The sequence below is a fragment of the Schistocerca cancellata genome, chromosome 2 (genome assembly GCF_023864275.1).
Source record: "Schistocerca cancellata isolate TAMUIC-IGC-003103 chromosome 2, iqSchCanc2.1, whole genome shotgun sequence".
In the NCBI taxonomy this organism is placed as follows: Eukaryota; Metazoa; Arthropoda; class Insecta; order Orthoptera; family Acrididae; genus Schistocerca; species Schistocerca cancellata.
In genome coordinates, this window is record NC_064627.1 from 446,315,893 (window position 1) to 446,330,045 (window position 14,153).

General features: G+C 36.3%; 1 protein-coding gene across 1 annotated transcript in view; it reads right to left on the reverse strand.

Annotated features, from left to right (window-relative positions):
* Positions 1-585: 585 nt before the first annotated feature.
* The window catches only part of LOC126161927 (dnaJ homolog subfamily C member 3), a 78,811-nt gene continuing 65,243 nt past the window's right edge, over positions 586-14,153 (reverse strand). Inside the window, exons 7-11 of the mRNA XM_049918101.1 lie at positions 12,334-12,484; positions 12,027-12,219; positions 9,634-9,802; positions 9,445-9,554; positions 586-2,842 (exon numbers count right to left, since the gene is read on the reverse strand). Of these exons, the coding sequence (XP_049774058.1) occupies positions 2,715-2,842; positions 9,445-9,554; positions 9,634-9,802; positions 12,027-12,219; positions 12,334-12,484 (751 nt within the window). The 3' untranslated portion in view covers positions 586-2,714. The remainder of the gene's footprint in view (positions 2,843-9,444; positions 9,555-9,633; positions 9,803-12,026; positions 12,220-12,333; positions 12,485-14,153) is intronic.

Here is a 14,153-nt window from a genome sequence, read left to right on the forward strand (position 1 = left end):
GAAAACATCTTACACGAATACAATGATGAATCAATGTTTTGCCTTCCTGCACCTGACTATAACAGGTATTTACAGTATACTCCCAAATATCTGGGGTAATTTAGGGAAAAAGATGCATGAATAATTGAAAAATATTAATACCCGAGATATTTTCAAATATTTATTCGGGATGATGTCTACTGGGTGGGTACTAGTGTCAGTGTCGGCACCCGACGTCTGCGCGCACTCAGGCATGATTCGGCCTAGTCGTTTTCTGCTCCAAGTCTGGCTTAGCATCTATCACTGCCCCTAGTAGCCAGAAACATGAGCTGTTGGTCCCAATTTGCATAATGAGTATTATTCTTCTTTTAAGGTGCACAAATACTCTGCAAACTGAATAATCTGGACAAGAATAATCTGGGAGAACACTGTAGTTCCTTTAAGCCCATGTTGTATAATGTCAACATGAACTACAACACACTATTTACAGTGGAAAATATGCAGTTAAGGGAACAGTGTCATTTGTAAAAGCCATAAACTGCAATTACAAGGCAAGAATGTAGATAATGAAAGAAATTTCTAACCTAAAAAAGAAATTAAATCAAACATTATTAACAATATAGCATTTTATTTTTCTGTAACTTAAGTTTCACAGTCTGTTATATCACAAATCAAGACTGAAGTAACCAGTCATGGGTTACAGAACACACAAGGAACTGATAAAACACATTGTCCATATATACATAACAGTACTAGTGTAATAATTTACCGAAGATCATTCTTCAAGCCACAATGTGGGCATACATTTCACGGATTAAAAACACACACGCAGACACACATTGCAGTTTACCTGTAGTCACATACACACACGTAACACAATAAGTCGAGTAATATGACACACATTCAACACGGACACCCATTCTCAATGTTCAATAAAAAAAAGTTTCCCATGCTGACAAAGGAAATAAGCTTTCCTTCACCAATGTTATGACTATTGGCAGAACATCTACGACGTCTGTTTTGTATATGCCTTATAGGCCACTCAGTTATGACAGTACAGATGTGCGGCAGCCATATGCAGTTACACAATATTTAAAACTAAAATATTGAAGCACATGTCAAATAAAACTGTTCATTTGTTACAGACAAATGATATGTCGTATATGTTTCTCCATTCAACTGTTTCACAGAAGTAGCACAGTCATTAATGAATTGACTGTTAATGTATAATAAATCACGATTCCACACTCTGATAAACACTCATGTATATATAGTTTCATATTAAAATTGCTCAAGCCGGACTTCGAACACTTTTTTAGATAATGCACTGATGAATTTCCTTTATTCCTAGCGACTAATACCATGTTAAGTTATGGAATAATGTGAAGAAACCAAATTTATAAGACATGGTAATGGTGATGGACTCGAGTATTTAAAATAGTCTAATCACTTCCAACAATTAACGACTGTAAATAATCTTTAATCAAAAACACGTAGAGAAGCAGCAACGTTTCAGTCTCACTTTGCAGAGCAGGCATAACACTGCGGGAAACTAAACTCATTTGTTAATTCAACTAGGAGTACAGCAGACAACTTATTAAATTCATTTTACAAATACAATTTTATAATTAAAGAAAGTAATATAGTCTTGTTAAAAATTTCCTGTGTTTCTAATTAATACAATACCTCTGGCAGCAATACCTACTGTCAACATTACTTGGACTCAGAATTTTTAATAATGTCGTGACACTTTTTCACATTGCAACATTTATTATAATAAAACAAAACAAAAAACAAATGTTTAACAGAAGTCACAGGATTATGGTAACTATTTTATTGCATTATTCACAGTTTCATGACTAACAGAATTACATAAACATGTATTGCCTGCACAATTCTGGGTACACAGTATCTTAAAGCTATGCCTCCTCTGCATATTTTATTTCCAGTAACATAAATTACACATATTACATTAGTATTTAAGTAGGGCATAACGAAAAAATGGCAACATGCAACAATATTTTACTTTGCAAAACAACATACCAAGTGTGGAAAATGCATTTATAAAAATGAATCACTTAACTGCAGTCTGCACACTGTCAAAAATTATTTTGATTTCATTTTGGCAATGAACACAGTACAACAAATGACTGCAGTGCAAAAACCAAAAGTTGGCACACAATTATTACAAGCACTTGTCTGCACTAAAGTGCACAAGTGCGCACACACATGAGCGCGCGTGCAAAAACACACACACACACACACACACACACAAAGGGAAATTTTACAAATATTTCCACACATAGTGTCAGTCACATTTACAACTGAACATGTTGTAACAGATGAAAGCTGACATTCATATATTCGTGAACCAAGGCACATTACTTTAGCCATAACACATAGCAATATGACCATTTCAAAACATTGTTTGGTGTCAAAAAATACACCAGTAGTTCTGTGTATCAAACACTGCAAAAATAAAATAATTTCTGAAGTGAGGAAAAAGTAGGATTTTTGAAACTGAAAATTAAATATATTTTTCATAGTTCAGTAATTAATTTGCTGGAAAACCACTCAAAGTACAGAAAATAAGTGAAAAGTTGGATTAATTTAAAACTGATATTGCACACACACACATGCAGCAGCTGCTGGTTGAAATAATACACCACATTTCAAGCAGTGTGTTGTGAATTTGTTTTTCTCCAACTGTGTGTGTAGGACCAGCCTCGCATCATTCAGTTGAAGTGGAACTTGAACTGAAATGGACTGCCGTGGAAATGGTGCTGAAATGGATTAAATCCATGTTGATTTGGAGCCTCTGGGTCTAATGGATCTTCGCCCATATCAAATTTGCTACGCTTATCTGAAATGAGAAGCAGAAAGGAAAACTAAACAAATTATATCAGTGGCAATAAATGTCTTTATAAACACGTCATACCAGTAGCCACAAATGTTTCACAGAAATGCAAACACAAACAAAATAAATTGATTCTGCTACTAAAACGAAATAGTGTCCCTCATTAATAGCCTATGCAAGTCAGCGGAGGAATTTAATTTTGTGGCAATCATCCATTGGATAGCTGAATGGCTTAGTGTGCTCACATGCTAGTTGGCACCAAGCTGTTCACTTACGACAGTTTACAGTATTACTAAATCAGTTCACTTTGCTTTACTATGAAGTAAACAGTGTTGCATCACTCTCCATATGAGTCAAAGAAGAAAAGCGTTCAGTAATCTGTTTTTTTATGGTCCAGGATAGTAGCAACCAAAAGTCATGGACGACTTTCAGCATTATGAGGAGACAATGTTTTACAGTGCTGGAAATGTAGCACGGTAGAATAACTTTACTTGCTGTGATACCACTCCTGGCATGAATATATTTTTTTTTTCCTTTTTGCACTCTTTATTCTATGTGTAATATATGTACCATTCGTCTATGAAATCTCTTAATTTCTATTCAAGGAGTATTTTTCAAATATTTCATAATTAGGTAGTGATGACAACTGTGTAAGTAGTTCGTGTAGAAACATTTTCTTTACTGAAATATTAACAATTTAAGACTCACTGAAACAATGTCACCCCTGTTACTCAATCTGTACTCAAGAGTATTCACCTGGCAGTATGGAAAACGAAAAAAAGTTAATGGAATCTTCGTCAACAACATTTGCTATGCTGATGACGCAGTATGGATGCTGATAATTTAGATGATCTTCAACAATGTGTCAACATAGCAGGAGATTAAAGCAGTAATCTGGGTCTCATTATCAACACCAGAGAGAGACATTTTATGATTGCCACACAACAATCGGCCCCTTTACAAATGCAGAACTACAACTCAATGGCAGCTTAATAAAAACAGTAGAGCTCTATTTATAAGATTCTATACCTGGTCTGTACTTTAACATGGTTCTGAAGAATGGACGCTAAATATGGCGTCAGCACGCAATATTGAGGCCTCTCAAATGGGAATATACAGCAGAATGCTTAGAGTACTGTGACAGCAAGAATAACACTGAAGTACTGCGAAGAATACACTAACAGCAAGAAATTTTACCAATGTTTAACAATAAGAAAAACTGCATGTCTTAAGCTCAAATGCATATTTCTACACTTGATAGCAGAAGGGGACATCAAGCATAAAAGAAGTAAAGGGCAAAGAATATAACAAAGCAATGGACAGAATTAAAAAGTGCGACCAATTGCTACATACTGCAGTTCACAGAATGAAGATGCATTGTGTGGTTGCCAACATCCATTAATGGATAGCTAGAGGAAGAAGATATGATTGAGGACGATATGATGAGGAAGAAGATGGGATTGATGTACTTAAAAACAAAGATGATGTGACTTACCAAATGAAAGTGCTGGCAGGTCGACAGACACACAAACGAACACAAACATACACACAAAATTCAAGCTTTCGCAACAAACTGTTGCCTCATCAGGAAAGAGGGAAGGAGAGGGAAAGACGAAAGGATGTGGGTTTTAAGGGAGAGGGTAAGGAGTCATTCCAGTCCCGGGAGCGGAAAGACTTACCTTAGGGGGAAAAAAGGACGGGTATACACTCGCACACACACACATATCCATCCACACATATACAGACACCCGTCCTTTTTTCCCCCTAAGGTAAGTCTTTCCGCTCCCGGGACTGGAATGACTCCTTACCCTCTCCCTTAAAACCCACATCCTTTCGTCTTTCCCTCTCCTTCCCTCTTTCCTGATGAGGCAACAGTTTGTTGCGAAAGCTTGAATTTTGTGTGTATGTTTGTGTTCGTTTGTGTGTCTGTCGACCTGCCAGCACTTTCATTTGGTAAGTCACATCATCTTTGTTTTTAAGTATATTTTTCCTTCGTGGAATGTTTCCTTCTATTATAACCATATATATATATATATATATATATATATATATATATATATATATATATATATATATAACCCTCATCACATTTTTTGATAACATTTTAGCTACCTTTATTCAAAACTGTCAGCTAATAGGCTGTTCCACAGTCTTAAAATGCAATCGTTTCAAAATTTGTGTTACTGTCTTCTCGTATTTTTTCCAAAAAAGTATAATTTCGCCAGTTCAACACATTAGTTTATGAAAGATTGTAATTAAAATTTTGAGTTTTTAGAAAAATCTTAGTAGGCTTTGTAAATCACAGTTATGCCCAAGCTTTCACCTTATAATATACAACCATTATTTCTGCCAATTTAAGGACCTTCATGTAATTGTTAACCAGAATAACAAATTTGTCTGATGTGAATCTATATGCTATAAATTTTCTGTCTTGCGCTAACATCTAAAGTATAACAACTTCATACTGAAGCATTTCGTAGTACCTGTCCTATATGTGTCTTTAAATAGGTGTAGCAAACAAAGTCATAGTCAGCCTGTGTCCAGTAGTTAGCATGTAAAGTTATGTCACTCAGATGCTCAAGTGATCTGTTAGGATTACTTAAGATTGGCAGCTACAAAGGAAGTAGGGGAAAGGCATGGCACGCATTCAGCTAAACCAATGAGACATGTAGCTGCAGCAACTACCTGTGATAACCTCCCCATCACCCACACCATTACAACACTTCCCACTCCCACTACACTGCAACGTTTGCTGTTCTGTGCATTCTGTTTTGCTTGCTGAGATCTTGTTCATTTTCATATTTCTGCTACTACTATTGTTTGTTGTGTGATACTGAACAATGTTAGAAACACATATGTCGAGTATTATTCAGTGGTAGCGTTTGATGTCATTCCCTTGACCAGGGAATATGAGGTCAGAAGAGGGAAACTTTTTCAACTTCTTTGTGTAGCTCCTGCTTATAAGATGAGACGGGAAAGCAGATTGCTGCCTGTTTCAGAAATACTGTTATCAATTTTAAAACCATCATCATCAATTCTGGAACCAGATTGTTCTTGATCAATCAAACTGCCCCGAATTTTATGAGAATCTTTTGTAACCAGATAAGTACAGAAACCCACTGCAGCAATGAATGTGCAGGAACTGATCTTTCCTGTAATATGTTGTTTCAAGCCACATAGCACTTTGTGAAAGCAGGAACATCCATTTAGCACCTCTCCAAAGTACTAAAAGAGTTAACAACTGACTTCAAGCTGTCATTGCTTGAAAATAATGCATCATTTAGTAACAACTGGGAAAGCCACATTCAGAGATTCTTCCAGTACTGACTGTCTGACTGTTACGGAAATCACAACACACATGTAATTCCTATGGATAGCAAAGGGAATGTGTTAATCACACAAAAGAAATCCCTCCCACTCTTTGCATTAAAACTGTTAAAATACTGAGTTAGTGTATTTTTTTATCACTATTCTTGTTTTGCACGCCATTAAGAAAAGGTTCCTTGATCCAATCAGGAGGTGAAAAAATTTATTTATGTTACAAATAAGTAAAAAGTTTTATCAGAAAACACAACAACATGTTAATCATAAACCTAGTGCTCTGTTTCTCACAATAAAATTAAACCAGCAACTATAATGTGTTTCGCACGGGAGTACATCACCATGTCCCGTCTTTAACTAAAATTGTCTCATGTTACAGATCTTTAACAGAGCACCGATGGAGCAAATGAAAATATGATGTATTCTTAAGATTTTGTTCACATAATGTGTTCACCTAAATTCAAATTGACAAGTTTCCTGCTCACCGAAAATTCAATAACATCATCAAGAAATGCATTTTTGTACGCTTTTTATATGGCGTCTTAAAAATTTGAGACCACAAATGAAACTATAATAAGAACATAGTGCAAATCTTCCAGAAAACACGAGTTCCATCTTTATATATCAAATAGTTTGCAAGTTTGAGTGAGTTCAAGGAAATGTAAGATTCCACATGTGTCCGCAAGTATTCTTGCAAAACGTAAATCCTAAAGTAATTCTGAACTTACTATAGTAGTGCTATATTAACTGTCAATTGTTGCCACTTGTATGAGAGTTTGCTGACCTGTTAAATGAAACACAAACACTAATTGCAGTTGATCACAACTGTATGAGACAATGTTAACAAACAAACATAGGTGTTTAATTCTAACCCCACAGTCATGTGCACGCAACTTAAAACCACCTCAAAATCTTTATCAACTGACTATTGAACTTTGAAAAGAAAACATCTGCCAAAGAAGAAACCTATCAAGCACCACAACTGGCAGGTCAATAAGCTTACATACTGAAATGTTTACTGGTGGAGTGAACAGTTCAAATGTGGTCAAACTAGTGTGACAAAGAAGAACAGAATGTAAAACCACATCCACTGCTGATACTAACATTGAGCTTGTTTGTGTCCACTTCTGCTTATTGACAAAATGGCAAACAATATGCACAGCAGTCTTGGTTGAGTTATGTAGAATGGACTCAACTTTCATAAAGATTGTGCAAGATACAGCCCAAAACAAATCGGTGAAGAGCACAAAAGCAACTGACAGAGAATCTGTCAGTGCTTGTTGGACTTTCATCTAATGAAAGCAGCAGTTTCCTGAAATGTATCTCTGGAGATGAAAAATGGATCCATCACTTTGACCCAGAGACCAAATACCAGAGCACTCAAAGAAAACAACCCTAATCTCTAGACAGAAATAAATTCATGTGTCCACCACCTACATGACAACTGATGGTCATAATTTCTTAAAACTCAATGGGGCTAAGCCTGAAACGTGGTCCAGTTACACACTATGCAGCCTGCAATTTGAACCAAACTCCAATGTCAACTGTTGGAAGTTAGTTTTTTTATGCCTGAAAGTATGCAACCCCATGCTGCCACAATCTGCTTTTTGAGGTGTTGGAACATCCTGGATACAGTTTTCATTCTTGCTGAATTACCTTTTATTTGTCCAGCTTTTTCATGCCTGAAAGTATGCAACCCCATGCTGCAACAATCTGCTTTTTGAGGTGTTGGAACAACCTGGATACAGTTTTCATTCTTGTTGAATACCTTTTATTTGGCCGATTCACAACTGCATAAAGGGGGCCATCAATTCACCTCTGACAGAAAGTTGAAGAAGAGTGGATATATGTCTGCTGCTCAATCAAAAACCTTTTTTTTATTCTATCAGGTTATTAGAGGGTTTGTGTAATGAAAGAACAAGTGCACTGAAAACCAGATGACTGCCAAAACTGGTGACATTGTAAATTTTGCACTGTTATTCTACTAAATAACAAAAATTGAATGTAGATATTTATTTCTACTCTGGTATTTACACATCTAATGTAAGAAATAATTAACTGCATCCTACACAGCTCCCCCCTCCTCTTTGTCCATCTCCTTCTCCTTACCTGTCTCTTTGTCCATCATCTCTTCTCTCTCTTTTCTGTCCATCTTCTCCTCCTGCCCCCCCCCCCTCTCCCTCACTGTCTGTTCACCACCTCCTTTCCACTCTCTATGTTCATTCCCTTCCAATCCTCTGTTCCATCTCCCCCCCCCCCCCCCCAAATCCCTCCTTGAACCTTATTTCTTGTTATTGCAAATTCACATTTTGTAGTAGTATTGTAATCATAAGCTGATATACCAGAAATACAACTTTCCTGTTTTCTGTGAAAGGAAGGAAGAAAACAAAAGAGCACATTGTTGTGTTTACAATTTTTATGTTTGTGAGGAAGAATTTGTCTTGTGATTCAAATGCTCCACTTCATAGTTGAAACTGGCTGCGACAAAGGAAACAGAATGTCACATTTTTACAGCAGAGCATTTTCCTTCTCACAGTCTATATTAACAGAAAACTAGTACATTGTTTTTCAAATAATTTACAGTCTATACTCATCTGAATGTTTAATGGACAGGCATTTAAAATTTGAAGTAAATTGCTCAAGAACTTTGAGATTTTTGATAGCTACTTTTCCCCTTTATGTATTACATGTTTATTGATATATTAAATACATTTAAAAATATGTATAAAAGAACACATGCATATTTGCCTGCAACACTGTGTCAGAATTTCAACACTATCGATGAAAAACTTCCAGAGATTTACAATTTTGTACACAAGAACATTTACTTTTTTTATACAGACTTCCTCTGCCTCTTTGAAACTTTTTGTACTGCTTATCTAGTTTAGCTAGTAAACACAAGGATATCCAAGACAACTGCCTTTAAAACAAGCATTCAGTTATCACATGCTAAAAATGCTATTTCTGTGTCACATGGTTTTACTGAACCAGGTAAAACCCTTGTCAGTCCTCTAATCACACGTTTTGAGGCCACACAATTGAGCACATTAGAAACCTTTTCCTATTACAATGCTATCTTTAACATGGGCTCCACAGTCCTCTAAAATGCAAAAGGTGCAAACTACTGGATAGCTGCTTTGCTAAAGGCAAATACTGCAGTCATATTAAGTAAAAAATTATGTTTCTTTATTCTTGAAAATGCACCATTATTTCATTTATAAGATGTACACTATGTTGTACAAGCAATGAAAAAAATGAAGATCTTGAGTATAAAAAATTTTAATTACCTGGATCTGTCAATACTTCTTTAGCAGCTGCAATGTCAATGAATTTCTTTTCTGCTATTTTCTTCTCATCCCCTTGGAAATTATCTGGATGCCACTTCTGTGCCATTTTTCTGTAATGAAATACAACAAAGCTACAGATTCTGCAAAGGATTCACGATACAGAACCCAAAGACTAATAACAATAAATACCGGTAAGCCTTTATAATTTCTTGCTTGCTTGCTGTTCTCTTCACACCAAGGATTTTATAGTAATCTCTTTTTTCCGCTTGCTTCTGGAGTTTTCTTGCTCTCTGTAGGCCCTCCTTAGCACGTTGCAAGTTTTCATCCATTTCAAGAGCATCCTGGTAATCGTGAATAGCTGAAAAAGTTAATAAACTATTAAATTCAAAGGTTAATTCAATTAATCGATCTCTCTCTCTCTCTCTCTCTCTCTCTCTCTCTCTCTCTCTCTCTCTCTCTCTCTCACACACACACACACACACACACACACACACACACACACACACACACAAAAAAAAGAACATTAGCTCAAAGTCAATGAAAATCCTAAAGTGTCCTAAACATAAGAACCCACAACAAAATCAGCTTTGTTAGGTGAGTGGTTATTCTGAAAGAAACTAAGAAAATGGTTATAATTTATTTACGTATAAGCACCAGCAGCTTCATGTTACAGTCTACAGATGTAACAATATATCACAGAAAATGTGCTTTAATTTTAATTCTAGAATCTAAAATAACCCTGCAAGGGAAGCCTTTTAGCAGCAATTATGGCTGAACTGACACTGGTGTTTTTAATTCTTGTTCCATATGATTATATGTAGTATACTGATGCTATTATTCACAAGAAAAAGTTGCTCCGTACTTCAACTGATAAAATAGTTACTGTTCTTCTAAGCACACAATGAGATGCCAATTGCAGGGAAAACATACATATATGAACTTAATAATACACATTTCTGCATTTGAATGTCATCAATAACATGTGATAAGTTATTTTGCCAACATTACTTCAATAAGCCATTCCATTCCAAAAATACAGTTTTCTGTAAGTATCAGATGAAGCAAGTATGGGCGGCACAGCAACAAAGGAGTAATGAGCTAACTAGAGCCAGCACCACTCCCCTTTACCCTCCCACTCCAATTCGCAATCTACTCTATTCCTTCATCTTGTCACAGCACTTTTAACAAGTTACAAATTAATAAATGCTGACAATGGGCTATTAAGCAACTGATAGAACATAGGGGCTTAAAAAACAAAAAGACAGTAATAACCTTCATGGACTTCACAAAGGCATATGACTCCATTGACGGACAGACTCTTGTTAGGATCCTGAAGAACAGAGGACTTGATGGAACCACATAAGAACTCGTAAAAGAAATTCTGACGGACACAAAAGCAAGGGTGAAATTCAGAGGAGCACGGTCAGAAGAATTTGAGATCAAGACTGGTGTTAAACAGCGAGATGGATGGTCACCATTGTTCAATATAGCACTGGACGAAGTGATCAGGCAGTGGAGAGCAATAAACAAGGAAATTGGAATACCAAAGACCCATGTGGGGGACAAAGAGGACAACAGGGCTCAAGTGGACTGCCTAGCCTTTGCAGATGAGATAGCAATAGTAAGTGAGACAGAAGAAGATGCAAAGACAACTCGACAACTTAAGTAAGGTGGCCAGAAAGGTAGGACTGAGGATCGCCTATAACAAGACAAAGACATTAAATACCACTGCAGATTGGGAAACACCGGAAGGCACTGTGCAAATGGTGGACAAATTTAAATACCTGGGAGAATTTATAACAGGAAGGAACAGGAGCAAGGAGGGAATAACAGAGTATAAAGAAGATGCGGTCAGCCTTCTGCATGACGAGAGAGATATACAATAAAAATAATATATCCACAGAGGCAAAGACAAGCCACTACAAGACAACGGTGAGGAATGCAGTATTATATGCTGCGGAGATGATGACACTAGGAAGAAATGGGGCAGAACAACTAGAGAAAGAAGAGAGAAAAGAAGAGAGAAAAATACTGAGAAAAATACTAGGTCCCAGAAGAGGTGGAGAGAGGTGGATGCGAAGACCTAGGGAAGAATTGTACCCGAAAATGAGAACAATATCTGGGGAAATCAGACTCAAAAGGGCAAGGTTTGCTGGACATGTAGTTAGGATGAGTATGGACAGAATGACGAAGAGAGTGTGGGAAACAACAGGGAGGACTGGTTGGAATTGGGGATCAAAGTCGAAGGAAAGGAAAATTGGAGGAATGGGCTATTAAATGTGTTCAGGTGCAATACAACAATACAATATAACCATACCTTTGAACATCTCCTGATACCAAAACAAAGCTTCTGTGAATGGAAGAATGACTTTATAAATTGTTCCAAGTATGTAACTGGTGAACAATACCAAAACTAATTACAAGCAGCTTAAAAATTATTGAAAACCTAAAGGCATATTAAGTATTCGAGAACTGCAGTTGTATGATCAATTATTGCAACACATTTGTCCGATACGATTTTTATTATGTATGTAGATTTTTGGAACACACAGATACTACCTCAAATGTTTAATCCAACTCACCATCATCATACATTTCGCTGTTGATGTAGGCTTCAGCACGGTCACAAAGTACATATGGGTCTTTCTGAAGTTCTAGAGCCTCTCTACAACTCTGAATACTCAGGGACAATTGATCTGATTTCAAGTAACAATGGCACAATTTCTGTTTTGCAAGAAAAGAAATCATCTGAATGGTGGGCTCCTCTTTCAGCACCTGTAAGCCGAAAGTCATCAGCCATTGGAATTTATATATATTAAATGCAATTCACAAATTTGGTTATCAATGTACCACTAAAACTGGTAACAGAAGCACATTTTAAGTGTTTACCTTTTTAGCTTGTTCAACACATTTTGTATAATCTTTGTTATTTGCTGCTGTTTCCATATCCTGAAGAAATTTGTCCACTTTCTTTACTTTTTTGTAGAATGGGAAGCACTCTTTATGTTCAGGGTCTAACCTGAGACATTCTCTGATCTCTCTACAAAGGAAAACATTTATAAAATATTTCAATATTCTTTTCATTATAATAATTGAAATAAAAATGGACAGTATGATTTTCTATCTGCATTGTTCATACAAGTGTGACTGTCAAAGCTGAAATATGATTGAAACTGATCTACATATGTACTGCAAGTGTTGAAAATAGTCCTTACACACAAATATCAAATTTTGAATTACATTACATCAATCTCAAAACATACAGAACAGTAATAACAGGTGTCACTAGCCTTTTCTTTCTTTTCACTGTTTAAATTAAAACTTACAAATATCTGCTTCATGAACAAAACTGCAGATTGAAAACACCATCTGTGTTAAAAGTTGACCTAAATAATTTCAAAAGATTAACCACTACTTAACAATTACTAAATAATGTGACAAGCAAATTGAAAAAATGAAACACGCAAATGAAAAAACGGCAACTGCAACATAGTCAGAGCACATAATATTATCAGAATCATTTGCAGTTCATAAAGAATTTTCCAACTCAGTGTCTCTTACACATAGAAACAGAAAACATGCCCCATGACAAAGCCCCTGAAACAATGTGTATATGGAGAGATTGGAGAGAATTTGGCAGCTGATACAACTTTGACAACACACCACAGCAAGAACTTTACACAGAACTGGTCTAATGTGGCAGGTGTCATTTGGTGCATGAATGTTTACCTGTATGTTTGGAAGAATTAACGCCTCAAGTAATATCATGCAGCTTCAAAATGTTCATCTGTTCAAGCATGCAACAGAACCAATACACATCTTTACAGATAGACACATGCATACAGCTTGGCCATTGAGGCTTAATAACTAAAAACAAATGATATCACATGCAAGAAATGAATGGATGAATCTCCTCTGATTCAAATTCTATTGAGCACTCATAGTATGTACTTTGACAGCATACTGAAAGATATCTACTGTCTCCATAGACACTTCCATGTGCTTAGGATGGAAATGGTGGAAACAGCAATGATACAACACAAGAACTGGCCAAACTGCAGAACAAAAGTAGTGAAAACATTGCAATTACGGAAGAGGGACCAATCACGTACATTGACCCACTTGGCAGCACCAGTATACATCAATCTGAGTGCAATGTTTTTTTGCAGTGTTTCCACCAGTAGTATCAGAACAACATGATGAATGGGTGTATAAAAATCTGTATGTGACTTCCTATTCAGCTGCAACAAATGGGCTGCACACAGGTCTAGAAGAGTTTGAGTGTGTACAACAGTCTCCAGTTGAAACTGCCAAGTTTTTGGGACAGGTTTCCTAAAAGAGAGAACATGATCACACAGCAAACAGCTGACTCAGGCCTGGGTGCTAATAATCATCATTACATGTGTGACAATATCACAACACACAAGGTTTACACACTTTCTACTCAGCTTCTACTGAATCATGCAAGAAACAGCTGCACCCAATACATCTCTCATTTGTAAATCTTGCTACATTGAGTTACACAGCTTAACTTACAGACATGGGAAAAACAACTGCACAAAGAAATTTCTCTCACTCATAACTCACCCTAATCACAAGAAAATGTTTCACTTAGATGAAGTAAATAGCTCACATGAAATGTCACTTCAAGCTTTTCCTGTAACAGACAATTTGGAAGTTCTCTCTCTGCAACTTTCATACATTACCAA